Raw genomic sequence first — 25534 nt, 5'->3', positions numbered from 1 at the left:
GGGCAAGGTCCTGCTGGCACGGCTCAAAGGAGCTTCACCCAGCCAGGGGCCCCTGCTGACCCCCAAACCTACAGCTCTCCCAAATCTCGTAAGGATTCCAAAATCTTGGGGTACAACCTACCTTTATCCCTAGATGAGCACACGTCCAGCCATGGCCACCAGGCAGACAAGTAAAAAGTTAATTGAGGAGATGGCAGGGAAGGCCTCGTGCTGCCGTGGCTCTGCTGTCTGCAATGGCTCCAAGGCCAGAGCAGCAGGAACCGTGAGTGAGGCTGCAGGGGGATCCCCAAAACCCCTTGGCTGCTTCACATGCTCCCCTCCGCTGACACAGGGAGGATGTGTCACCCTGAGACACTCCCTCCACCAAAGCAGGGTGGCTGTGTTGTTCTGAGGCATTTCCTCCAACAGAATGCAGACCAGGCTGCTCTGAAAACCACACAGGAGAAACTCCCACTGTGGGAAGGAGTCACCTCCTGCTCCCCCATGGGAGCTGGCACATCTCCTTAATTAACGTGGGGAGAAAAAATTGCCCAGTGCCAAGATCACTCATCTCTAGTTGCCTGACATGTCACACCCCAGCTCTGCAACGTAGAACTTTAACCCACAAGATCTTTTCCATCGAAGCATGCCACTGCACTGATAAAAACCCCTATTTCTATGTCCCAGAAGGAAAATGCCCAACCAGTTTGTACTGTGAGACTCTGAGCAGTTTGAAGTCAGGAAAAAAGACACACCCACAAGTGTTGGTGTTAAAAGCCTTCACTGCTTTCACCACTGAGCAAACCCATATTTCAGTATTTTCCATGGCCAAAGTCTCCTGATGATGTTTTGGTATTGATCAAACCCATGTTTTATTTGTCAGAGCTGCTTTTTGCCACCCAGCCGGACACCGTAACCTTCTGGCAATAAGTCCACCTCACTACTGGTCAAAGTCACCGAGCTGTAGTGCCTTAACAAATATGCAAATCTCCTGATTTAATCAGATCTCTGACGCAGGTGGATTCCATCCATGGTGGCCCCGAGCCTTAGCCCCAACTCCAGTTGCTGCAAGCCCATCCTTTGGCAGCCCGGTGCCTCAGTTTCCCCAGTGATGATGGGCTCTGCCAAACTGGGATCTACTGATTAATTAAAAAGCCCAACAACTCCTTGCACGCAAACCATCTATTATTCAAAACGTGTGATGGAGCCACGTGTGCAAAGAAAATGCGCTGCCAACACGCTCCACCGGCGCTTCCAGTGTGGAACTGGGCTCAGCTTTCCATTTTTCCATTTCCTGGTGGGAAGCCCAAGGAGCAGTTTGTACATGTCTCTACCTTTAACGGGCTCTCCATTTCGGAGAGGAAAAACCAAACCAAAAATGCCAAAAAGCCAAACAACTTTTCCATGATAAATTCTCCCTCTGATGGAGTGTACTTGCTACAACTGCAATCCCAGCTCTTCTTTCTCCTGCTGGGGTGGCATCTCTGAGGGACACAAGTAAAGCACAGCAGCTCCCAGGTCCTTCCAGGGAATCTCACACGGAGTCACTGCTGTCACCCGGCCATCTCACAGGACATGCAGGGGCTGGGAGCTGTCACAAACAAAGCCATCGACTCTGTTGACAGGAGAAGGTTCAGATGAGTGCCAGGAGGGTTCCATTTACACAACAGCCAGCTGGAAGAGGAGCACAAAGCTCGGCTGGTGACGCAAAACAAAGCTCTGGACCATGGTGATACTCTTCAAATGCTTTGCAGGGAAGCTGTTCCTAGTTGCAACTGCACCAGCGATGCTGCTGTAACCAGATCCTCCAGCTCAGCCGAAGATTTTAAAGAACACAGACCCAGGCTGAAGAACAGAGCAGGTATAACACTCCCCTCAGCAGGCCAGAACGGCTGTGACAAAGGACCAGCACCATCCTTGTGTCTGCAGAACAGACACACGTTTGTGCCAGCCCAGTGTCCTGCCATGAGCACCCAGGGGCAAGATACGGCTGCACTGCCCTGTGTGCTGCCCTTCCCGGGGGCCAAACAGCTGAGCACAAGGGGACTTGAGCCGTTCTCCATGACCCGATGGCCCTCAGCCTTTGGGATACACACTGCAGGGAACAATTTAAATTACTCCTGTGGGGGTGTAACTGAGAGCCCAGCTATCTCTGGACAACTCAGCCAGCCCCACAGTTAAAACATTTGGATGTTTCTTATCAGTGCCTGGAGAGGATTAAAGTGCCAGGCTATTTATTAGTGAGGGAGCAGGTTATAAACCCATCTCAGCTTGAGCACCACGTTCATGTCAGGAAAAGCAAGGCAAGAACAGGACAGATCAAAAGAGAGCCATTAAAGGCGTGAGAAAATGAGGCTGCCATATAAGGAGCTAATAAAGTTAGCAGCTCTCCAGTTTGAAGGGAAAAAAAAGGGCAGAAAAAGTGGAAAACATCCTTGGGGTCCACACAGCAGCCTCTCCTTGAGGAGGAAAAACCAATAAATAGAAGTGGGCAGACACAATGCTTCAAAAGGCAGGTTTATCCTTTTTGAACACAGCACCTTTCCCGAGCGGTGGAGCTGCCACACATTGCTGAGACTGCTCATCAAACGTTTCAAAAAGCAAAGATTAGATACTGAACAAGGACAGCAACCAGCACTCTGTTGGCTCAGACCGTAACTTCCTACCCTCAGGTCTGGCTCAGCAACATCTCTGTGTGACGTGTTGGGAAAGGGGGATATTACACCTCTCCCTGGCTACATCAGCCAGGATTCATGGGGATCTGAGCGGGAACACGAGGGTTCTCCCCACCACCAGGGCACAGCCAGTTCCTTTGCTTTTTGTAAAAAAGCAGGATGTTTCCCAGCAAAGAGCCCCAGAAAACACTCAGTGTTCCTTTGTTTGAGCCAGCCAGCTCCAGCCACCATCTTGTCAGGATAAAATGTATTTACGTGTCTTCCTCACTCATTGATAGTATTTATGAAAAGAACACTATGACAACTGAATATCAAATTCCCAGCTAGGCTTTTATCTCCTTTTTAAACCAGCCTGAATTATTGGCCTAATTTTATATCTTACCCATTCTGCTTTATGCTCATTTTCTCCAAGAAAGAATTGGTGCCGTTTGATATTTAGACCCATTTGTTGCCAAGACAGAGGCTATCAGCTTAGGGGCTGAAAACACTTGGAGCACAGAGCTGAGTTCTGGAGCCTTAACCAACACAAAGCACAGGATTTATATTAATAAAGCTCTTGATTTCAGTTCTTTTGAGGGTTAGTGCTCCAAATCTTCCTGATGAAATGACTCTGTGCAGAAAACTCCCTTCACGTTTTTGAAATGCAATATTTAGTAATTTGTTTTCTGATGCTCTTCCCTGTGGTGTTCTTATCCACAGTGCCAGGGACAGGAGCTGCCATGAAATGCCACCGTTTTAGCCAGTGGCTTAGCACCAGTCACACCCACAGCCCAGTATACAGGGGGCCCTGGACCTCAGTTGACATTAAACCCGTTATTATCTCTATATAAAAGCACATTTCTGTTTTTAAAATTCCTTCTACAAAGAACCAGAGGTTTCTTCAGCAGCAGAACCCAGTGTGATGGTTAAGCCACACAACCAAAATCCACATGCCAACAAAGGACTGCAAAAGAGTTTACTCACGCTTATGGCGTGGTAGATGTATTAGAAATAACACTTTTTCTTTAGCCTGTTGTTGGGAAACAATGAATATCACAGTGCCAGCTCCTGCCCTGCTTCCCCTTGCCCCCAAACTCCTCCACAACCATGTGCCAGAGAGCTGTGTCTGCTGACCTCACAAGGGTTCTCCCCAAACACAGGGCTGGCTTTCATCACTAGACAGGACTATGGCCTTCCAGGCTGCAAAATATTACATTTTAATGGAAAACCAAAGAAACCAAACATAAAAAAAAGACAGTTCCATGTGACTGGATACCCAAACAGGACAACTGCAAAGGATATAAATCCCCTAGGACTGGTTACACTGGTTACATCACCAAATCCTATACTTTGCCATTTTTAACACTTAATTGTTGCATTAACTCTACATCCGGATGTGATTTTTTACCTGTGTGCAATGCCCAGGAGGAAAAAAAAAAAATCTCAGAAATTACACTGGAAATGTTACAGGACAAGGCTTTAGCACAAGCCCTACAGTCTAAACCTGCAAGCTACAGGCTTCTCTTCCCACATTCCTCATTGGATTGAGCAGCATACCCAGCACAAAATAAACACCAAGCCACCACCATCTGAGCTTTAGTTTCATCAAACACCATTTTGATACCACAGCAAGGTGAGGGTGTTTAAATGAAAAGGAGTGATCCCATGTCTGTGGAATTACTGCTCCTTCACTCCACAGAAAGCACAAAGAGAAATATTTGTGCATCAACACCTGCTGCGCTCTAAGCCTCTCCTCCAACACGGCATGGGAGAAGTTCCTCGTCTGCCTTTGGCTTTTATTTTCACCTCTGCAAATCTCACAGTGCAGCTTTTAACTCCTTGGGCTAAGAGCAAAGCTTAAAAGACCATGGTTTTCTGCTGGAACTCAAAATGTCTCTCAGACATACCTGAGCAAGCCCGGAGTTCTCACAGTTTTCTCCTGAACAGAAGAGGAGTGGAGGTTTTTATCGCTTTTTGGCACTGGAAATTCAGGTTTTGTTTAGCTTGGAAATATCATGGATGTAGCTCGAGTAACTCTTCAGGGGTAAAAGTTCAGCACTCACAAGGCAATTCTCAGTCGTTTATCCTAAACTGCCAAAGGAAAGTAATTTAGAGTCCCACAGGGTGTGCCAGCCTGAAAAATGTGGAATCATCCCAACAGGCAGCTTCTTGCTCCTCCAAACTTCCCTGCCAGCAAAGGCCTATGAAGAGTACAAGGTGTATCTCCAAACCAACACAGCCCTAATGAGGGAATAAAATCCAAATCCCTGTCCACCTTGGCTTATTCCAAACAAGGCTTTAGGCACATTGTTCACACATCTACCACAGGGAGCAGGGTATGAAATCTGACCTGGCCACCTCATCCCCGCCCTGCACTTAATTTTGGCCAAAAAGAAGGATAAAGCTGTAGCTGTGCTAGAAATCCCTGCAGCAACCAGTCAGTGAAATAATTTCTCCTAAGGGGCTTCTCCAGGGTCGGGTCAGACAGCGGCATCCATGGAATCCTGATGCAATATCCTCATTAAGAGTGGCTAACGACCCCCAGCACTCCCTGTGCACTAATGACTGCGGGAAGCTGCGGCTCCAAGCCATGTGTGACCTGGCAGAGACCAGCACCAGGTCTTTGGTTATTGCCTTTGCAACACAACAGAAGAAATGACACCCAGTAAGGAAGCGTTTCCCTTCTTCCCCGTGAGCAGGACTCTAAGGAATGGAGTTATAAACCAGCTGCATCTCACAGGACCAAGTTCACAGAGAAAAAAAAATGTAATTCAAGGGGACCCTGATCTTCATCAATACCATTTAAGATGTTCAACACTCCCTCCGACCTCCACTACTTTTGCCTGAGCAAAATTAGGAGGAATAATAGACTATCCCACGTAGGTCTGTGGGCTTGAAGGGAAAGGGGCCCCACAGTTTTGCTCCCTGGAGGCACCCGCTGTCCCCACCCCTTTTGTGTGTATTTTTTTTAACGTGCCACACATCAGCACAATGCTGACAAGGGCTTTGTATGTTTTCTGCCTATGCAGCAGTTCAAGACACACAACTCTGGATTTTTTGAAAGGGAAAGGGGGAGGGAGCTGCCCTTTGCTGTACTGTTTAATTGCACCGCTTGCTCTTCTGCATGACCACAGGGAAGGGAAACAGCACCAAGGTTTAAAAACAGGACCATTTTTAGTAGCCAAAAGGGTCAAACTCAGTCTTCTCACAAGATGCAGTGGAGCTCAGAGTAAAATCTACCAGAGACAAGAAAAAAATTATAATTCACCAGGGTTTCTTCTCTGGAGTTGGATGTGACCCCAGAAAACAGCTCATCCATCCTCACTTGCTGCTGTTACAGTCTCCACATTTGCACACCTGCCAAAGCATATTCCAGCACTGAAAAAAAAAGGAGGGAAAGGTCTGGAAAGCTGGACTGTCAGATTTTCCACCTGCCAGGAGCAGCTCAACGAAGCCTGGGTGGCTGAGCTCCAAGGAGCAGCGAGCAGAGCACGTTACCAGCCTTCTGGAGTTCCCATCTCACACGCACATGCCTGATTCGGACAGCGCTGGCAAATAGCTTCCTTCAAAAATAAGGATGACTAATCCACAGCAGCCCCGCTTTATTTATTTATTTTAAAGGCCACAAGGCAGAGCTTTTTCCAGAAGCATCAGCCTTTGTGAACCAGCAAGCAGTGGGAAGGGAAGCCCTGGGACCCACTGATGCTCTGCAGACAGAAGTAACCACAGGAACACTGTGGGTTTGTGTGGCCCGGGTATGACACATGCAGACATAGCTGGAACCTTGTCCCTCATGCTTCTGGCAAGGCCAGATCCCACTGCCTGGGCGACTCCTGGATCCCCGCGTGGTTTGTAGGGATCTGCTGTGGAGAGGGGTTATATAAACAATACACTGTTTCCCTTGGTAAAAAACAAACAACCAAAACCAGAGGACAAAAGGCATGAAACAGCTTTAAGTGCAGCATCTCCCAGGGTGAGGGGATGTGCTGGAAAAAAAGGGGGTGCAGGGATTTGGGATCAAAGCGGAGCACCTGAATCGCTCGGTGGGTCCAGTCCCCCAGCAAGGTCACTCCGGCTCGCAGGGACACACATTAGTGTTCCAGTGCAAGGCTGCGCTGGAACCGCAGCGGAGGCAGCGCTGCAGGAGGTCACTTAGGGACTGCACAAAGGGAATGGATTAAAAAAAAAAAATCCATAAGCAGATGTTTACTGACATGCAGCAAATCCACAGCTCGGCTCTGGAAAGCTGCGTGGCTGGAGGGAGAACAGCCCAGTTCCCAGGACGCAGCAAATACTCTGCATCTACAGATTTAGGTTACAGCTTTTAGCCAGCCCCACACCCGCCACCCCACCCACCACCCCCACTGAAAAACCCCCAAACCAAACCAAGTTTGTCATCTTTTTAAGCACTCAGAAATTGAGGTTTGCCACCGAGGTGATTTTGGGTGGTGGCACCATTAAATACTTACCCACCTCACAGCCAAGGGCTGCACAATCTGAAATTTGTGAGTGTTTGCAAATGGTTTGGAAAGCTTTCCAAGGAAGGTGCTGTAGGATTGTAAATCCTTCCCGTTATTAATAAAAGGGAGCTATTGTTCCAGCTCTAATCAAGCCTTGTCTCCAGCTGGGCAATTTTAAAATGCAATTCAAAACACGCACAGGAAGAAAATAAAAGATCATGAGGAAGCTTCGGGGAAGAAAAAAAAAAACCAAAAAACAACAGAACAAAACAAAACCAAACAGTGAAGGAGAAATGGGAGGAGGGAATGAAAATAAAAATTAATACTCCTGCTATTTAAAATGAATTCCAAGCAGGAGCATGCTGGGGTGGGGGGGAATCCCCTCTCCCACCGCCTGGGAAAGGTCACTCATGCCATCGGTGCCACGGCCACGCCGGAGCAGAGCTGCGGCGCTGCCAGCCCTGCCTCATCCATCTCCATCAGCGACAGCTCTGCTTTCCAATTATTTAGAGGGGAAAAAAAAACCAAAACAACAAAAACCCAAAAAAAACCCCCTCCAAGTTGCAAACACCTCCCCAGTGCTCTGTTTTCAAGGCTGGGGGAACGGAGCAAGGGGGAGCGGCTTGGAATGAGGCTCCCAGCCAGGGAGAGGTGGCGCATCCTCCGCATCCTCCTCCTCCTCCTGCCCGGCGCTGCGGCAAAGGCGCCGCAGTGGGGGCTCCCCGCCCCCGTGGAAACTTCTGGAACAAGCAGCCAAGCTGGAGAGAGGAGAGGAACCTTTATACCCGCAGAAGGGAGAGGGAAAAAAACAAAACAAACCCATGTAATAAAAGGGAGAGGACTGCACAAGGTCGGGGAAAAATAAGCGATCTCTGTAAAAGTGAAGCCCCCGAGCGGCTCCGGCAGCCCCGGCTCGGGGGATGGTGCAGCCGCCTCGGCTCGAAACAAAACGCCCCAACAAAGCGTATTTAAAAAAAAAAAAAAAAAAAAAAAAAAAAAAAAAAAAAAAGAAAAAGAGAGAGAAAGGGAAAAAATAATGGTGGCGTTTGTAGCGCGAGATGGTGGGATAAAGGAGCTGATCCCTCCTCCTGGATCTACAGCAAAGCCGGCCATTGCAGTTCCATTTATCCTTTTTTTGTGCAATGAATTGTCTGATCCGGACTATTCGGTTGCATTTGCAGCTTCACTTACTGCGGTTTGGTTCTGTCGTGCTTTTTTCCTTTTTGTTTCTTTTTCATTGTTTTGTTTTGGTTTGTTTGGTTTTTTTTTCCCTGGGTATATTTTTTTCCTCTTTTTCATTAAAAAATAATCCTTCCCAAATCTCCCAAGGAAAATCTACATCTCTGTGGAACAAATAAAACATGCAGGCACAAACTTCCATCATGGACTGTAAAAAAAGAGATGGGTTGGTTTTTGTTATATTTTTTTTCTTCTTTTTATTTTTGATGGCATTTTTTCTCCTGCTTTTAGGACACATTGTAGTAGGAAACCAATGGAGGAAAACAAAGGTAATATATATATATATATATATATAATCAAAGATATATATGGGCCAAAGTTATAGTGATTATATATAATTAAATTATAGTTTTTAGTTATGTGGGCTTATTTTATATTTTAAGTAGTCCCTAGGAAAAGGTCATCTATATAAAAACATTAAATATATAGCAGTATTTATATATTTATATTTATTAAATACATATAAGTATTTATGTATCCATAGAAATAAAAGAGCATCTGTATAGGCCTAAATCTGCAATTCTATGGGAAAAAAAAAAAGCAATATTTTTGGTACGTAGCTTTTAAGAAATAACAAGCAATGTTATAGCCGGTAACACTGATGCAGGAAAAAAGGGTAAGGCAACATTAAAGTAATATTTAAAACAACAAAACAAAACAAAAAAAAAGCATGGTACCTTGGCTACAGCCTCCAACAACGAGTGGGTGGATGTTACGGGATTTGGGTTTTTTTTTTTTAATGGCATTACCACGTCTGATCACACCAATATATGATTTTAATTAAGCGAAAGGCGGGTGAGCTGTCGTGGGGAGCAGGCGAGCAGCGATCGCTTCTTCCCATACCGCTCCGGCTCCGATGATAAATCAATCCTCGTACGTTTGGGGCTTTTTTTTTTTTTTTTTTTTTTTGGGTGTATTTTTTTTCCCCTAAGCACTTTTGGGGATTTTCCATGCCGTGAGGAGACCGAGAGATGGCGGCTTCAACCCCTGCGAAGGAGAAAAGCGGTGGGAAAGCGAAGAATTAGGCATAAACTACCCACCTTGGGGGTGCGTGTGGTGATGATGAAGGAAAGGGGTGGGGGGCATGAGGAAAGCGCAATTCAGAGCCAAAGCCCCTTAGCTGTTAGGGGGAAAAAAAAACCTTATTAGGGGTATAAATGGGGGAGCGGGGAGGGGAGCTGAGGTGAGAAGACCGGGGGCTCCGCCACAGCCGAATAAAAATGCGCATTTCTGGCCATTTTCACATCCTTTCCGCAAAGGCGGCGAGGAGAAAAGGGCAGGAGGGAGGAGGGGATAAGAAGAAGGTCAGGTTTCACCCGCAGCGCTTTCGCCGCCCGCCCGGAGGGGGATTCCCACAGGATTAGAGCCCCTCCGTTGTGCCCGCGCCGCTCCTCGCCCGCCGCCATTTTGTCGCCTCAGAGCCGATCCCGCGGCCCCGCCGGGCGGCCATTTTGTGAAGCGGGCGCGGGGGGGCAGCGCCTGAGGGGCCGTGAGGGAACCGTGAGGGAACCGTGAGGGGCCGCCCCGGCCGGCGCCGCCTTTTGTCCCCCCAAACCTTCCTTTTCCTCCCCGTTTAACCTTTTTCCTTCGGGAGTTCATCTTTTCCCTCCCGAAACACTTGGTGCTGAGCTCCCCGCCTCGAGCCCCATCGCTTCAGCAAAAAAAGCAAACAAACAATAAAATGAAAAAAAAAACCCCACCACACTCAGGCGAAGCAATCCAGTAAATGAGATTAAAGCATATTCCACATCTTGGCTGTGAGGAAAAGTTTAGCTGCACGGAGAATTAAGGGATATAATATTACGTATACTTATTCCCTGTCCTTCTCCACTTCCCCCCCCCCCCCCCCCCCAGTAATAAATCCCTGACATCAATAATCCACCTTGACAAAGGGGATAACCTCTTCAAAAAATATCCATGTTTTTATTTCAATAAAACACCTCACTCACACTGCTTTACTGGACATTCCATCAAAATAAAGATATAACTTAAACCACTTGAAGCCAAATCTGGGTGAAAATTGGTAATTTTCAGGAAATAGGGCTGCAGGATGCTATAATCACTGATACATGAAGGAAATCTGGGGTGTGAAATAGCAAAACTCTGCTCGCAGGTGTGTGCTGTGAGTCTGTTTTGAAAAATAGGGTGGGTTGGGCTTTTATCCTTTATTTTATAAAGAAGCCAGTATAGCACTCGCAGCCTAGTAACGCGCTTGCGCACTTGCCTCATCCCTTTCCCTTCATGCTATCAAAATCAATGTGCTTTAAAACTACATTGTGGCAGCGGGTGGTTCAGTTTTTCCAGAAAAATTTGGGATAAATGAGAATATTAGCATACAGCCTTTTTTTTTTTTTTTTTTTTAAATATATATCTCACCTGTGCTGCATGACCTGGAGAAATCCACACTTGGGCTGTTCTTGTATAATCCCTGCTGGGTTTTGCCTCTCCCAGAATCAGCAGAATCAGACTGCTTTTCATTTAAGAAATCTATTTTTTTTTTAGGCTGTGTCAAAGGAACACGCAGAAAATAGGTCTGAATGCTCTGTGGGGAAGAACAGCGCTGCAGGGAGCTGGCTGGGATGTGACTGCCATTAACCTGGGATCCAAACTAAAAAAAAAAAGTTTTCCTGCAGTTCTTTCTATCTTATTTGAGAAAAGCCATCGCCAGCACCCAACCTTGCTCCCAGCACTTTTCCCAGCCCCTTTATCATCCCACTTTCCTTGCACCACACAACAAATCTTCCATTTTCCAAAGAAACCTGCAGAAAGGGTTATTGGTTTTTTTGGGGGTTTTTTTTGTGAGTCAACACTTTAACCGCTGATTTGAAAACACTACAGCTGTGCCTGGCAGCTCCTTCTTCAATTTAAAACCTCTTTTTAAAAACCAGGCAGTCCTTTGAGTTGTAAAAAGATAACCTTTAGGCTTTCTTTATGGGACGCACGGTTGTATTCCTGGGAGCAAGTTGGCCTCGCAGCAGAGCGAGAGCTCGGATGCCTTCGCTGGGAAAGCCCAAGGAAATTTTATCCGCGGGCCGCACCCAGCCTGAAGTGAGGAAATATTTGCATTTGCTGCTCCTTGGAAGGCAGCCAGGTCCTTCCCGCTCTCCTCAGCCTGCCAAGAGGGATTGCAAGAGCTGACGGGCGTATTGCAGCAGCCAAGGGAAGGGCTGGAGCCATCCGGAGCGCTGCCATCCTCTCTGCCCTTTGCCACTGCCACAGGGACAAGAGGAGGGACTTGGAGTGGGCTTTACACCTGGGTGGTCTGGGGGGGTGCTCCACAAGGCTGTGGAGCCCAGCCCCTCAAAATGTTGTTTTTTCAATGCAGGATGTGTGGTTGGTTTACTTCTGCAGACCTGGGTGCTTGCAGAAGTTCTCGTGATGGGGTGAGGAGGCCAAGGACAGGCTGAGCCACTGCAGCCGATGGCAGTGGGACAGGATCCAGCCCCAGCCCTGCAGGATCTCCTGCATGCGGCTCAGAATTCCTCGAGCTCCTCCCAAGGGAAAACACGGGGCTGTGCTTTTCAGGCAAAGCAATGCTCCCCAAGCCTCAGCTCGTAGTGCTTCTCCCTTTATCCGGGAAGATGCCTTAAATCAGCCTTTTTGTCCTCTTACCTGTGTCCGTGTATCCCTGTCCCTTGTCACCCTCCGCTCCTGAAATACCACGTCAAATCTGACCACGCCACATCCCTTCACCATGCTGCCAAACGCTCCAGCGGTGCCTTTCCTTTCTCCTTGCTTTCCAGGACCTTCTCCAAGGCTGCCTGTAAATAAAAGCATTTCCCTGCCTGTCTCCAGCCAAAAATTCTGCAGTCCCAGTGCCAACAGCCCATCCTGGAAGGCTCCAAGGGGGAAATACCCAACTCCTTCCCACCATTCCTCTGTGGAAGAGTAGTGCAATTTGCAATAACACATCCAAAACACCGCTCAGCATTGCACTTCCATCCTCCCCAAAAACCTTGAGTGGAAACATATCCATATTACAAAATGCAAACAGCCCTTTGCCCTCTGGGCTTTCTTTTTCCTGCTCCCTTTGGCCACTGCCACATCCTTTTACTTTTTTAGCATTATTTTGATGCCAGATTTTCCTCACAGTGCAAGAAGCTTTGGAAAGTGAGAGGTGACTCAGAGCACAGGAATTCCTTGGCATGGGACAAGGAGTTCCCACCCAACTGGACCCAAAGCCACCAACTTATGTGTCCAGGACAGACCACAACTTATTTATAAATACATTTAAAGCAAGTTATGATCTGATTGATGGCCCAGAGATGCTCATTAAAAAACACTGAGTAATCAGCTTTGTAGATAGGGAAGAGTCATCAGGAAATAGTTATTGATGTGATTAATTAACTATCATTAACCCCTCCACTCAAACAGAGCACACACCAGAGATGTATGTGATCCAAGAGCTGCTGGTCTGGTGGTTGTTTTCTTTGTTTGCAGCTCCCATTTTCCATCAGGAAATCATTAAACATCATCTCATGCTCATGAGATTTTCTCGCATGCGCATGCTATTTTCTGCTCTTGATTTGTGGCTTTTTAAACACTTTCGGTTAAAAAGAAAGTTACGAAGTTTCTCCGCCTGGTTTGCAGCGCCCTCGCAAACAAAACCACTAAGTGCCGCCAACATCAGTTGCACAGATGTTGGGCACGCCGAGAAATGGTCTAATTTCTGCTGGTTTGAGGCCTGGACTGAGAGGAGATCAAAAAGTTTCCACTGGCAGAGCGATATAATCTTGGATAATATGCAGAAAGCGGGCTGTCCATCTTTCCCAGCGTCCCGGCCCTGCGGGATGCTTTTAGCTGGAGTTTTACTGCCTGATGGAGGAATCTGTGCTCCGGCTGCCCTCTGCCGGCTCCGGATAGATAGTCAGCAAAAAAACCCGAAACCACACCAAAACCCCTTTTATCAACACCACGAAACATCGCCAGATCCCATATGCACCCTAAAAACAACACTCGGCTCTCCCCAGGGTGGCAGCAGCATCTGCCATATCGCTGCACCCTAAAATCAATGGTTATGAACCAATTCTCGCCACGCCTAGAAAATCCAAAACTGGCTTTTTTCCCTTAATTTAAACTTGGATTTTATAGGTTTGGAATGCAGGGTGGATTAAAGAAATGAGTGTTTAAAAACTTGGGGTTTTATTTAACTGCGAGTAACTAAATCAGTGCCCACAGCTCTCCACAGAGAGAAACATTTCAGTGAAATGCCAAGGAAGCTTTAGAAGAAAGAAACACCACCCAAGAAAACCAAACTGGCCTTCGGAAAAAGGAGTTTAAAAAAAGAAATGAGGACTAAAACCTCCAGTCCTTATTGCTGCTCTGTCAGGGCATTTTATATTCATGATGAGTGCAGAGCTGTGCGGGGACGTATCCACAGTTCTCCACCCAACCAACCCACCAGGTCAGGGGCCTGGGGACATTTTTGTGGTGAAAACTCAGTTCTGCAGTAATCTGGGGATGCAGCAGGCACCCAGGGTTGGCCATGGGGTGGATCCCACTGGGGGCACCCCCTTTTTGGTGCACTGGAAGATCTTGATGAGCTGCAGGGTCTCAGCAGGACGACTCGTTGCGCCAGTGGATGTGGCAGGACTTGCAGAGGAGGTGGTCGTCCAGGGGGTAGCACCCGTTCTCTGTCAGCTCCGGTGACAGGGGCATCCTACAACTCTGGGGGCAGGAGGGGGAAAGGAAGCCACCTTTTAGAGGTTCCTGTGTGTGTTACATCCTATTTTCCCTGCAAAACCCACCAGCACTCCAAAAAAGCGACAAACTACATCAAAAGCATGCAAAGCTAAAGTTCTCCAAACACATCACCACCACCCAATTGATTTATTTTGCCCCTCCCCATTACTCATAAGATAAACTGAGGGCTAAAACCCAGTCATGGGTGCTGTCATCCCTGTGTCCATGCTCAGCTAAGGTTCAGTGCCACCCCTTTGGTTTTGGGGACCCCTCAGCCCCCAGGGCCGTACCTCGCAGCGGTAGCAGCTCTCGTGGAAGCTGCGTCCCAGGCACTCGATCTTGTAGGTGTCCTCGTCCTCGCGGGGGACAATGGGGCGCTCGCAGGCGCTGCACACCGCGGCGTATTTCCTGATGGGAGCCAACGGGAGCAGCGTGAGCTCTGCAGGGGATGAGCCAAACCCAGCTCCCAGCGTGGGAGACACTCCCCCATGGCCAACCTGTAGTAGTCGGGCACGCAGTACACATCACCCTGTTTGTCCACAGCAAAGCTCTCGGTGCCGATGGCCCGGCCACAGCCAGCGCAGGAGAAGCAGCTGGGGTGGTAGCCCTTGCCCAGGGCATGGACAATGTGCTCCGTAATCAGCCCCTGGCACTTGGCACATTTCTCCAGCGTGGCCTGGAATTTAGGGAACACGTGCCATAAGACACCAGCCCACACCCCGAGGGATGTTCCGAGTGTGCTGGTTTTCCCCGAAGATGGATGGGTACCTGGAAGCAGGTGTCACACGTGGGGCACCCGTCTCTCTGGAAGTAGCGCTGCCCAGCCAGGAGCCGGTGGCACATACGGCAGGTGAAGCACTCAGGGTGGTACTGCTTCCGCATCGCCTCCACCGTCGGCTCCCGGGGCCCCAGCGCTTTGTGGCAGAAGGCACAGATGTCTGCAAGAAGCAGGGAGAGCGGTTAGGAGCTGCGTGCCTCAGTTTCCCTAAGAGGGGATGAGCCCATGCACAGCTGAGTCTCCTCTTACCTCTGGAGCTGTCCCTCCCCGGGTGCCCATTTGCATCCTGCCACTGCCGCTTGCCTGCTTGCTCCTGGGAAAATGTGGGCAGCTTCAATTCAGCAGGGAAGGTGGAAGGGGCCTGGCAAGTGGGGAAGGGCAAAGCCACGTTAGTGGGGAAGCTGAGGCACTGGGGGGTGCTGCACTCTGTTATCCTCACCTGGAGGGTGGCGGGCGCTGCAAGGTCCAGTTGCTGCAGTGCCAGACCCAGCGGCTCCACAGACAAGGGCTGGGGCACTTCAGAGAGGGGCAGGACTGGTGGGGGTGCAGGTACAGGGGCCACCGGGTGGGTTTCTGCAGCAACAGACAGATGTGGGGGATTTAGGGGATCAATAATGTCCAATAGCACCCCGTCACAATAACACCCTGTCACAATAACACCCCAACAGCTTTGCAGCAGCGCTCACTGACCTGCCCCAAAAGCAAACGCCATCGAAGCAGGAGGAGACAAGCAGCACCGATAAGCACCCAGCAATGGAGAGCAAACACAGCCCGTCCCCAGGAGCCGGATCCATGCCGGGTTGCATGCAGGGATTTGGGGAATAACTCCCCAAAACATACCCCAAAATGCCCTTCCGCACGCACATCCTTTAGCAAAGCATCTCTACAGCCTCCTCAGCCCCATTGCCATCCTTCCACATCGCTCGCAGCCCCCCATGGACACCCCTCACCTCTGTAGGGCAGCGAGGGGGGTGACAGCAGGATCTGGGGGTGATGAGCGCCAGGGACCTTGGCATCACCTGGCTGCAGCTCCCGTTGGGTTTTCTCCTTGGTGGCCACGTCCCTCCGTGGTGGCACGAGGGTGATGAAAATGGATGAAGCGATTCTCTTCTCTGCTTTCCCTGGCAACATTGCTGAAGCCATGGAAAGGCCAGATCGGGGGTTGATTCTAGGGAAAATAAGAAAGAAAGAGAGTAAAACTTGCAGGCACACTGGCAGCTCCTGCAGCCGTGCTGCCCTTCGGCATCAACCCACCTCCCTCCTCCCGGAAAGGGAGAAGGAACAAGCGTCCCATCCCACGTCACAGCAATAAATGGTCTCGTGCCTGGGAGGACACAGGGTACAGAATCCTGACAGCAGCTGATATCTCCCATTTTCACACCTCTGTGGCCATATTCCACCTTTTCATAAGCATTTGGATCTCCTGTATTTCCTCTTATTGCTCCTACCCACCTGGGATTAAACTCCCCATGGGCAGCAGGAAGTACCCACCTTTCCTTTTATAAAACAGGGCAGCTATGGGATTTTGCTTTTGCAACCCCTTTTTTGAAATCTTTCTACATCCCCATTCCCTCCCTCCTTATCCCCAATTCCTTGCCAATCACTTCCAGCTCTGCACATCCCCCTCTTTTACTTTTCCAGGTGGGAAAACTGAGGTGTGGTGCTGTGAATCACCACATCCCCGACACTGACACATCCCCTGAGCAGCACCCGGCAGCACAGGCAGGACGCACCCGACCCCGAGAAACGCTGCTCAGGAAGGAAAAGGGCTGTTTGTCCAACTTCCCAAGGGGAAAAGCAGCTGGGGCGAAGCTTCCCCTTCCCAAATGGAATGGACTGAGGGGGGGGACCCTGAGGCTTTAGTCAGGGCGCTGTGTTGGTGAAGCAGAATTCATCCCTGAGGTGAATTGGCAGCTTGAAAGATACCTGTGTGATGAGTTCCCGGTCTCATGCGGCTCTGCTCCCCCAAAATCTCACTCACGGGGGTCAGCACATCCTTTGAGGGGCAGACAGACTCCCCGAGGTGGGCAAAAAGCTTCGCGATGTTCCTGCTGGTGACTTCAGCCTCTGACTCAAGGGATTAAAGAGGAAGGGATTAAAAAGGAAAAAGAACCCCGATCATTTGCTCCCTCTTTCCCTCCCTCCCCGCCGGCTACCGGTGCCTTCGCCCAGCTCCTCACCCGCCGGGGCTACCGCTTTTCCTCCTCCCCAGCAGAACTGCGGAAAACTGAGGGGAAAAAGAAAAGAACAATCATTTAAAAAAAAAAAAAAAAAAAAAAAAAAAAAAAAAAAGTTCTCCGGGGTTAATAGGAACCATGTGCTCATCGCATTCCTCTTTGTGCCGGGGCTGACGGGATCCCGGCAGCGGCACCCCCCGGATGATCCCCCTGGCCCGGGGCCACCGGGCTGGTCGAGGCTCGAGGGGTGCATTAACGGGGGTCCCCCCTTCCCATGTAGCTCCACCCTGGTTTGGGGTGGCCGAGGCCACACTGGAAAGGAACCCCCCTGGTTTCCCTGAAATCTCCTGGGATGGAAGTTCGGGTGGGATTGATGGGAATAGGGCCACTTATGGGGTATCCCCACAACCCCAAAACTGGCATGGGACGCAGCCCTCTAGAGCTGCACCTCGACTCTGCCCTGGGAGCTCTCACAGGCTGCTCCGAGGACGCCCAAGGAACAAGGGATGGGATGGGGGTACATAACACTTGGTGTCCATCTTCCCCCACCCCAAGCAGTCCCGCTGTCCTCTTGTCCCTCACCTGGGGGGTGGCCTTGCAGCCCCCGGGCATCCCCTGTGCAGCCCCACAGCTTCCTGTCCCCCACCTGGCAGTGCCCTGTCCCCTGTGGAGCGGTGCCCCACCGTGTCCCCCCTGCCTGGGAGCCCCCATCCCCTCCCTGGGAGGGTCCCCAGTCCCCTCCGTGGGGGTGGCTCTTGGTCCCCTTGTCTCACCCCAGGATGACTTCGGTCCTTATCCCATCCCGTGGGGGTCCCGTATCCCATATCGGGGTGTCCCCTGTCCCCTCCTGGGGGGTGGCTCTTGGTCCCCTTGTCTCACCCCAGGATGACTTCGGTCCTTATCCCATCCCGTATCCCATATCGGGGTGTCCCCTGTCCCCTCCTGGGGGGGTTTCCAATCCCACATCTGGGGTGGTCCCTACCTGAGGGTGGCCCCTGTTTCCTACCTGGGGGTCGTACCTTGCGGGCGAGGAGGGGTGTCGCCTGCCCGGAGGTGGCCCTGCGGCCTCTCGGGGGGTGACCCTGTCCCCGTCCGTGTCCCCGACCTGGGCAGCGGCTGCGGGTCCCTCCGTGCGCTCCGCGGGCGCGGCGGGGGCAGCGGGAAGGCAGAGCCGCCCGGCATCACCGCCCCTTCCTCCCTCCTCCTCCTCCTCTTCCACCTCTCTTCCTCCTCCCCCCTGCCTGCCCCACAGCCCCGGGCGGAGGAAGAGTGGGGCACGCGTCCTTAGGGTGCCCCATGCACCCTCCGACTGCCCCGCGCTCCCCAAAGCGCTCCCTGGGGGCCCCATCTACCCCAGGGTGACCCATGGTCCCGTGGGTGCCCCATATGCTCTGGGATTACCCCCTCCCAGGTTTTCCCATGGACCTGCGGTGGGCTCCACACACCCTCAGGGCACCCAACCCCAAGGGGTGCCCTGTGAGCCCCCCATACACCCCCGGGGTGCCTGCGTACCCCAGTACAGCCGAAATACCTCCATATACCCCCAGGATAACCCCTATCCTCCAATACAGCCGGAGTTAGCCCCATATTTCTTCTATGTACCCTCAGGGCACCCATGTGCCCCCCTAGAGCCCCAGCATGCCCCATAAACCCCTATAGAGCCCCCGCTGCCCCAAACACCCCCAGACCCCCTCCTGCTCCTCCCTGCATTGGGAGCCCATGCCCAGGCAGCCAGAACCCCCCCTCCCCACACTGCACCCCACCTTTGCAGGGCCTGTTGTTCCCTTGCACAGCACAGTGAGGTGCAGCCGGGGGAAACTGAGGCACAGGGGCACCTCCCAGCCAGACGGTCACCCCACTCAGTGCCTCAGCTTCCCTTCCCAAGGAGGAATTCCACCCACCTCCCTCAAAAATCTGCACCACCACCATCCCAAGTGCCTTTCCAGCACAATGGGACCCCAGGTTGCTCTGCCCATGGATTTTGCTGGAAAAAAACACCTTTATTTTCCGAGATTTATAATCCCCTGGAGGCCCCTGATAGTGTGGCCCAGCTGCCAGCAACGATGGGACATCCATCAGCATCCTGCAATCCCACTGGGACCAGAGAACAAACCCCAGCAGTGCTGCAACCTCATGGAATCCCCCCAAAAACCAGGGGCAACATGAGCCTTCCCCCCAACCTCCTCCATCCCATGGGATGGGGTCGGACTCCTTCCAGGAGCCCTTTTTTCCTTATTCCCCACGGGGGATCTGTGATGGGGGGATTCTGGGGTGCCCAGCGAAGCCACCCCGAGTTCATTTCCGCTGTCCGGTTCCGCCCTGCGGCTCATCGGGACGATTCCTCGGGTCCGGATCCCGACAGATTATCCACGCGAGGCTGCTGGGCAAAATCCTGGCCGGGATGGAAGAGAGAAGCCAAAAAATCTCTCACCGTGGCCCTGGGGCTGCTGCCAGCCCTCACCCTGCGTGGCAGGGAGGTGTCCCCCCTCTCACCTGCCTCCAGCAGGACTCCAGCAGCACCCCGGAGCGCAGCAGGCACCAGAGCTCCCCCAGCAGAGACACGAAGACGTGCAGGATGTCGGTCCATCGGCCCACGGTGAGGAGGAGGATGAAGAGGCCGCCCATCCGCACCAGCACGGTCCGGAACGCCGACCCCCTGCCCGTGCTCTGCCGGGACTCCTCTGCGAGGACGCGGCATTGGGGAGCCACCGCGGGGACGCTGGGACCTCCGCAGCCCCACAACGGGGACACCAAGCATGGGGTGGCTTCATGGATAGCCCATGTAGCCCCTATACACCCCCAGGACAGCCCTTGTACCCCTTATAGTCCCAGGGTGCCCCAGGTACCCCCAGGACATCCCATGTACTCTCTGTACCCACCCAGTACCCTCTATGTACACCCAGGATATATATACACACACCCCCTACAGACCCCCAGGGTGCCCCATATACCCCTGTACACCCCCAGAATGTACCACATACCTCCTTACAGACCCCTGGCATGCCCCATATACCCCTATACACCCCCAGAATGTACCACATAGCCCTTTACAGACCCCCAGGATGCCCCATATACCCCTATACACCCCCAGAATGTACCACATAGCCCTTTACAGACCCCTGGAATGCCCCATATACCCCTATACACCCCCAGAATGTACCACATACCCCTTTACAGATCCCTGGCATGCCCCATATATCCCTATACACTCCCAGAATGTACCACATACCTCCTTACAGACCCCTGGCATGCCCCATATATCCCTATACACCCACAGAATGTACCACATACCTCCTTACAGACCCCTGGAATGCCCCATATACCCCTATACACCCCCAAAATGTGCCATATACCCCTTTACAGACCCCTGGCATGCCCCATATACCCCTACACACCCCCAGCACATACTATATATACTACCTATACAACCTAAGGACACCCTGCATACCCCCAGTACACCCCATATACTCCGCACAGGCTCCCAGTCTGCCCCTATACAGCCCCAGGTGGGGGTGTACACCCCAGTGGCCCCACACACCCCGAGTACATCCCACAGGCCCCTCGGAGCCCCCCGTACCCTGCATGTAGGCGACCAGCAGGGTGTAGCAGATGGTCAGCGGGGTCCAGAAGCGCACGGCCTCGCCCGTGGAGAGGAAATCGCGGTTGATGAGCTCCACGGCCGCCAGGTCGGCCACGGCGAAGGTGATGGCCAGGGCGCTGCGCAGCAGGCGCGGGATGCCGTGGCCCTTGGCCAGCAGCAGGATGCAGACGCCGCAGTAGCGCTGCCGGCTGTGCAGCTCGTACAGGGCGCAGACGTGCCGGGCCAGGCGCCGGGCGTGCAGCGCCAGCAGCCCCGCCAGCCCCGCCGCCAGCGCCAGGTTCCAGCTGCGGTGCGGAGCCCCCTCCAGCAGGAAGCTGAGGCCGCAGGACACCCCGCAGCCCAGCGAGTACTGGCACAGCAGGTAGAGCTGGCTGCTGCGGGCGCCCTGCAAAGCAGCGGGGGGGTCATGGGATCCTGCAATCGGTGAGGATGGAAAAGATCTCCAAGATCAATGAGCCCAACCGTTCCCCCAGCATTGCCGTGTGCACCTCTACTCATGTCCCCAAGCGCCTCGTCTAAACACTTGTTGAACCCTTCCTTGGACGATGACTCCAGCACTGCCCTAGATAGCCTGTGCCAGTGCCTGAGCACCCTTCCCATGAAGGATTTTTCCCAATATCCAATCTAAACCTCCCTTGGCTCAGCCTGAAGCCGTTCCCTCTCCTCCTGTCCCTGTTCCCTGGCAGCAGAGCCCGACCCCCCGGCTGTCCCCTCCTGGCAGGAGCTGTGCAGAGCCAGAAGGTCCCCCCTGAGCCTCCTTTTCTCCAGGTTGAGCCCCTTTCCCAGCTCCCTCAGGCTCTCCAGACATTTCCACCTCTGGACACTCCAGCCCTTCAATGTCTTCCCACAGAGGTCCCAGAACTGGAGGTGTCCCACCAGTGCCAGCACAGGGGACAAGCACTGCCCTGGGACTGCGCCCACACTGGGACCAGCCAGGGCCCATTGGCCTCTTGCCCACCTGGGGGACACCTGGCTGAGGTGCAGAGGGACACATGGCCACCTCCACCTACAGCCCCTCCATCCCCCGTGGGTGCTGAACAAACCCCCAGTTTCCCAGCTCCATCCACAGCGTGCCTCAGTTTCCCCCGTGCCACCTCACCTTGCCGAGGGAGAGGATGGTGGAGACGGCGCGCAGGGAGAACTCCAGCACCACCAGAGCGGCCACGCGGGAGCCCACCAGGGCCAGGACCGGCGTCAGCACCAGCACGTGCAGCGGCTCCAGCAGCGGCCGCCGCGCCGCCATCGCCTCCTTCTCCGCCTGCCTCTCGGGGTTGCTGGGGACAGCAGGTGGGAATGCTGAGCCAGGGGATGTCACCCGAAATAGGGTGACAAACCTTAGTGACATCCCCCTCGGTGCTTTGCAGCAGAGGCTGCAGCCCCTGCCCTGCACCCCTCGGTGCCAAGAGCCACGGCCCAACAGCAGATCCCAAAAATCAGATCCCCAAAACCAACCTGCCCCAGGGGACAAAGGGCTGGTGCTTACTTCACACACTGGATGTAGAGATAAACCTTCAGGAGGCTGCAGAGCACCGAGACGGCGCAGGCGCCCACCAGCCCTGCGGGGAAAGGCAGCAGTGGGTCACTGGTGTCCCCTGGGCTGTCCCCAGGCCACCCTCGGGGATCTCACCTTGCAGGAGTGCATCCAGCAGTGCCCAGCCCCACGCCAGCCCAGGAAACGCTGGGAGCCAGAACCCCAGGGAAAACATTTTCGGTGGAGAGGAGCCACAGTATAGCCCGGCCCCGGCTCCAAGGTCCACGGGGTGGAGGCGGGGAGTGGCCCCCCCCAGCTAGTAAATCATTATTAGGGGAAGCCAGGGCAGCTGGAGCCCTGGCTGGATGAGATGAGCTCCAGCTGCCCCGTGGAGGTGAAAATTAGGAGATGAGGGATGTGATGCACATGGAGGGGCTCAGGGACCACCAGCACCTTTAACCTCCCCCCACGACAGCATTGCCATTCTCCTCTCCACCCTGAGGCATTGCAGTATTTCAGGTCTTGCCCCCGCTTCTGCACCACCCCAAAGACCCCAGGACAACACCAAAAATAGAAAAACCTCTTTATTAACATCGGTGGTGGTGCTGGCAGGAGTCTGTCCTACAGCCCTGGGGGCCGCTAGTGCTGAACCATGTTCCTGAGCTTGTCCCAAAAGAAAAGGCTGAGGACGGTGTGGGGACCGAGGCGGAGGTAGACGGCGCCGATGCCCTTGTACAAGCCCAGCAGCCCCTCTTTGCTGGAGATTTGCAGGATACAATCCAAAAAACCTCGGTAGAGCTTGCCCTGGGGAGAGAGGAGCCAGCTCTGCACCCCTGCCGGGTGCAATCCTGGGAAAAGCCGCGTGTCCCCTGTGCCGTACCCGGAATGGCCTTACCGTGCCGTCGGCGTCCACCGGCTGGTTGTAGAGCCGCGTGCTGATCACGTCAAAAGGTGTCATTGTCACAGCCACAGCCACACCACTCACCATGCCCCCCGCCAGCACCGCTGCCCAGCTGCCCTTCCTGAACCACTGCGGGAAGCGCCGGCATCAGCTCTTCCCAACAATGAAGGGGAGCCCGGGGGGCCGGTGGCGGCCGGATCCGGCACACGTCCCGCTCACCTGGCGCTCGCAGACCCAGTCCTTGGCGGAGGCGAAGGTGGCGAGCTGCACGGCCGAGCCCACGGCCACGCGGGGCACGGCGCCCGACACCCCCCGCCACAGCCCCACCACCCCGTGCTGCTGGTAGATGCTCCTGAAAGCGCCGGAGATGCTCTGGAGAATAGAAGGAATCAGGGAAAATGGGAAAAATGGTGCATCCCACGTGGCCAAAATTTCCCACCCTGGCAGAATATCCCACCCCTGCTGGTGGTGACATGAAGCCACTATTGGCATTGGAGAGATCTCAGGGGGGTCTGGATTCTCTGGATTCGGTATCGCAGCCCCACGTGCCTGTCACACCCCCTCTGTTCTCACACTGTTATTTATAGCATCATTACGGGGCCAAGCAGCCAAACAACAGCTTTAAATTCCTGCTGACCAAAATAGCATCGTCCCCGCTGGGGCCCGGAGCGTGCACGGACAAGGTGCCACCAAACCCTCTGTGTCCCCTCACCCCACCCTTGTCCCCACTCACCTCATGGTTGTGCTGGTGGCCCACGGCCATGGCCGACAGTGTCTGGGCTTGGAGGTGGGTCTTGACCTTGGGGGGGGACAATGCCAGGTGACAAAACCCTCCAACGCCCCCGCTGGGACCGGCTGTGGTCCCCCCATCTTCTTGGCAGATTTTGAGGGGAAGTTTCAGCCCCTCCAACAGACGTGGGGGACACAGCTGAGCAGCCAAGTGGAAACTCCAGACTTTGAATCCCGTTCCTTTTACCCCTCTCACCTGGGGCAAAGGGACCCTGCAAACACCCACTGCTGGAGCTCTGCAACCCCAAAAAACTGGAGAAACCCTCTAAAATGGGAGGGGGGAAGCCCCACAGTTTTGGGGATAATTTCCTTATGAGGGAGTTCTCTGCTGGTTTCCTGAGGGGGATTTGGGGGAGAAAGCAGGGGAAGAGCATGCACAGCGCGACCCCACATTTTGGGGGTAGTGGCAAGGGATGAAGCAAAACAAGCTAAGCGGCGGAAGAGAGAATGCACCCAGCCAGCGTTTATAGGATACAGCCAAGATGCCGAACCTTTTGGGGGCCCCCCAAAACACCCCTTGGGGCGGAGCAGCACTCACCAGGTACGCGGGGCTGCCCACGATGGCTCCCACCGCCCCGGCCACGGCCCCGGCGGCCACGGTCCCGCCGGGATACCCGGTCCAGCCGGCGTCCTCGGCGTGGGAATAGCAGTAGAAGCGGACGCCGTTCATGAGCCCCTGGTAGAGCAGCCCGGCCGCCAGCCCCTTCTGCAGCCCCCGCAGCCCGTCCGCCCGGCACACGGCCACGGCCGCCCGCAGCACCCCGCGGTAGGGCCGGGGGTACGTGCCCGGGGGCTGCAGCTCGCCCTGCAGCTGCAGCCGCGTCTTCACCACCTCCAGCGGGTTGGTGAGGAAGCAGGCCAAGCACCCGGCCGTGGCCCCCAGCACCAGGTCGGTGGCCGGGGGCACTCCCCCGGCCGGGGGGCTGTTTTGGGGGGGGTACTGGAATTCCTGCAGGGAGTCGGCAGGGCGGGGGGCGAGGGTCCCCGCCGCCATCCGGCACCTGCCCGCGGGGGTGGCCCCGGGCTCCACCTTCCCGAACAACCGCAGGGAAAAAAATCCGGGGGGAGCGAGAGCGAGCGAGCGCCGCCTCCTGCACACCAACCCCCCCCAGTCCGGCCCCCAATTTGGGGAAGGGATGTGGCGCAAAGGTCGGGCCCGGGGATGCGTCTCCGGCCCCCCCACCCCGACACCGGCGCGGCCCCGGCAGCCGCGTCCAGCCGGGCCCGGTCTCACGTGATGGTGCTGCCCCGGCGCAAATAGGGAAAAGCAGGCAAGAAAAAGGGCGGTAACATTGAAATAGAAACGGAGGGAGAGGAATTTTGGGTCACCCCCGCCGCCCCAGCCAGCCTGGGGAGGAGGATGAGCCCTGGAGAACTCGCCGCGCTCGTGGCCGCGGTGCGGGGGGACTTGCAGGGAGGGTCTCGCCCGCCTCTCCCGGTGCTTTGAAATTGGAGCTTCCCGCGGAGAAATGCTGCGGGGGGTATGCCGGTGTCCCACCCTCCGCCGTGGATTCCTATTTTTGGGGCTGCGCAGGCACCCCCTGGGACCTCCATGGCCGAGGCACTGCGGTGCTGATGGGCAGGACGGGTGAACACCCCCATACACCAGACTCCTCCCCTGCCAGTGGCTGTGCCAGTCCCAAATCTCCCAACACTTTGGTTTTGATGTCAGAAGTCAAGGAGGGTTTATGGGGACAGTGGGTGATGCTGGTGGCTGGCCCCATGGCTATTTCTTTCTTTCCTAGACTGGACTAGATCTCCCCAATCTAGGGGACTGGGAATATCTCTTGGATCCAGAGATAA

The 25534-nt window shown here is 53.7% G+C and overlaps 3 protein-coding genes across 54 annotated transcripts; all 3 read right to left on the bottom strand.

The window, feature by feature from the left end:
- Positions 1-743: 743 nt before the first annotated feature.
- FBLIM1 (filamin binding LIM protein 1) lies at positions 744-18815 on the bottom strand. Of its 50 annotated transcripts, none has more exons than XM_085558542.1 (13): positions 17989-18815; positions 16949-17019; positions 16719-16859; positions 15743-15960; positions 15232-15365; positions 15042-15105; positions 14783-14952; positions 14512-14690; positions 14305-14422; positions 11945-13999; positions 6665-9319; positions 5902-6011; positions 744-4724 (listed from the first exon to the last, which is right to left on the bottom strand). In XM_085558542.1, the coding sequence occupies exons 1-8, from the start codon at positions 18315-18317 to the stop codon at positions 14654-14656; spliced, it is 1164 nt and encodes a 387-aa protein (XP_085414668.1). In that variant the 5' UTR covers positions 18318-18815; the 3' UTR covers positions 744-4724; positions 5902-6011; positions 6665-9319; positions 11945-13999; positions 14305-14422; positions 14512-14653. The 50 variants fall into 50 exon arrangements, 44 of the variants coding, with proteins under 44 accessions (XP_085414668.1, XP_085414669.1, XP_085414658.1 ...); XM_085558543.1 differs by having other exon boundaries at positions 744-4719; XM_085558532.1 differs by having other exon boundaries at positions 744-6496; positions 6665-6792; positions 7103-9319.
- Positions 18816-18948: 133 nt separating this feature from the next.
- TMEM82 (transmembrane protein 82) lies at positions 18949-22760 on the bottom strand. 3 transcript variants are annotated; one of them, XM_085558570.1, is made up of 6 exons: positions 22622-22760; positions 22054-22126; positions 21670-21844; positions 20547-20984; positions 19463-19650; positions 18949-19361 (listed from the first exon to the last, which is right to left on the bottom strand). In XM_085558570.1, the coding sequence occupies exons 1-6, from the start codon at positions 22633-22635 to the stop codon at positions 19296-19298; spliced, it is 954 nt and encodes a 317-aa protein (XP_085414696.1). In that variant the 5' UTR covers positions 22636-22760; the 3' UTR covers positions 18949-19295. The 3 variants fall into 3 exon arrangements, with proteins under 3 accessions (XP_085414696.1, XP_085414697.1, XP_031362460.3); XM_085558571.1 differs by having other exon boundaries at positions 20547-20955; positions 22622-22689; XM_031506600.3 differs by lacking the exon at positions 22622-22760 and adding an exon at positions 22198-22331 and having other exon boundaries at positions 20547-20955.
- SLC25A34 (solute carrier family 25 member 34) lies at positions 22613-25382 on the bottom strand. Its single transcript, XM_021537829.3, has 5 exons — positions 24270-25382; positions 23676-23741; positions 23162-23314; positions 22937-23071; positions 22613-22845 (listed from the first exon to the last, which is right to left on the bottom strand). Exons 1-5 carry the CDS (start codon positions 24723-24725, stop codon positions 22681-22683), a joined length of 975 nt encoding a protein of 324 aa, XP_021393504.1. The 5' UTR covers positions 24726-25382; the 3' UTR covers positions 22613-22680.
- Between the last annotated feature and the right edge of the window lie 152 nt (positions 25383-25534).

This window comes from Lonchura striata, chromosome 21 (genome assembly GCF_050655825.1).
Source record: "Lonchura striata isolate lonStrDom1 chromosome 21, ASM5065582v1, whole genome shotgun sequence".
Taxonomy (NCBI): domain Eukaryota; kingdom Metazoa; phylum Chordata; class Aves; order Passeriformes; family Estrildidae; genus Lonchura; species Lonchura striata.
This window is presented reverse-complemented; position numbering and strand designations above follow the sequence as displayed.

Coding starts and splice junctions, on each gene's coding strand:
- SLC25A34 (XM_021537829.3), bottom strand. CDS start 24,725: ATGGCGGCGGGGACCCTCGCCCCCCGCCCTGCCGACTCCCTGCAGGAA. Junction 23,742..24,269: donor TGGGCAGCCCCGCGTACCTG/GTGAGTGCTGCT, acceptor TCCCCCCCCAAG/GTCAAGACCCACCTCCAAGC. Junction 22,846..22,936: donor CGGTGGACGCCGACGGCACG/GTAAGGCCATTC, acceptor CTCTCTCCCCAG/GGCAAGCTCTACCGAGGTTT.
- TMEM82 (XM_031506600.3), bottom strand. CDS start 22,276: ATGTTTTCCCTGGGGTTCTGGCTCCCAGCGTTTCCTGGGCTGGCGTGG. Junction 22,127..22,197: donor GCTGGATGCACTCCTGCAAG/GTGAGATCCCCG, acceptor CTTTCCCCGCAG/GGCTGGTGGGCGCCTGCGCC. Junction 19,651..20,546: donor GCTGGTCGCCTACATGCAGG/GTACGGGGGGCT, acceptor GCGTCCTCGCAG/AGGAGTCCCGGCAGAGCACG.
- FBLIM1 (XM_085558531.1), bottom strand. CDS start 18,317: ATGGGGCCCCCAGGGAGCGCTTTGGGGAGCGCGGGGCAGTCGGAGGGT. Junction 17,020..17,988: donor CACCCCTCCTCGCCCGCAAG/GTACGACCCCCA, acceptor TTTTCCCCTCAG/TTTTCCGCAGTTCTGCTGGG. Junction 14,953..15,041: donor GGGGAGGGACAGCTCCAGAG/GTAAGAGGAGAC, acceptor TGCTTCTTGCAG/ACATCTGTGCCTTCTGCCAC.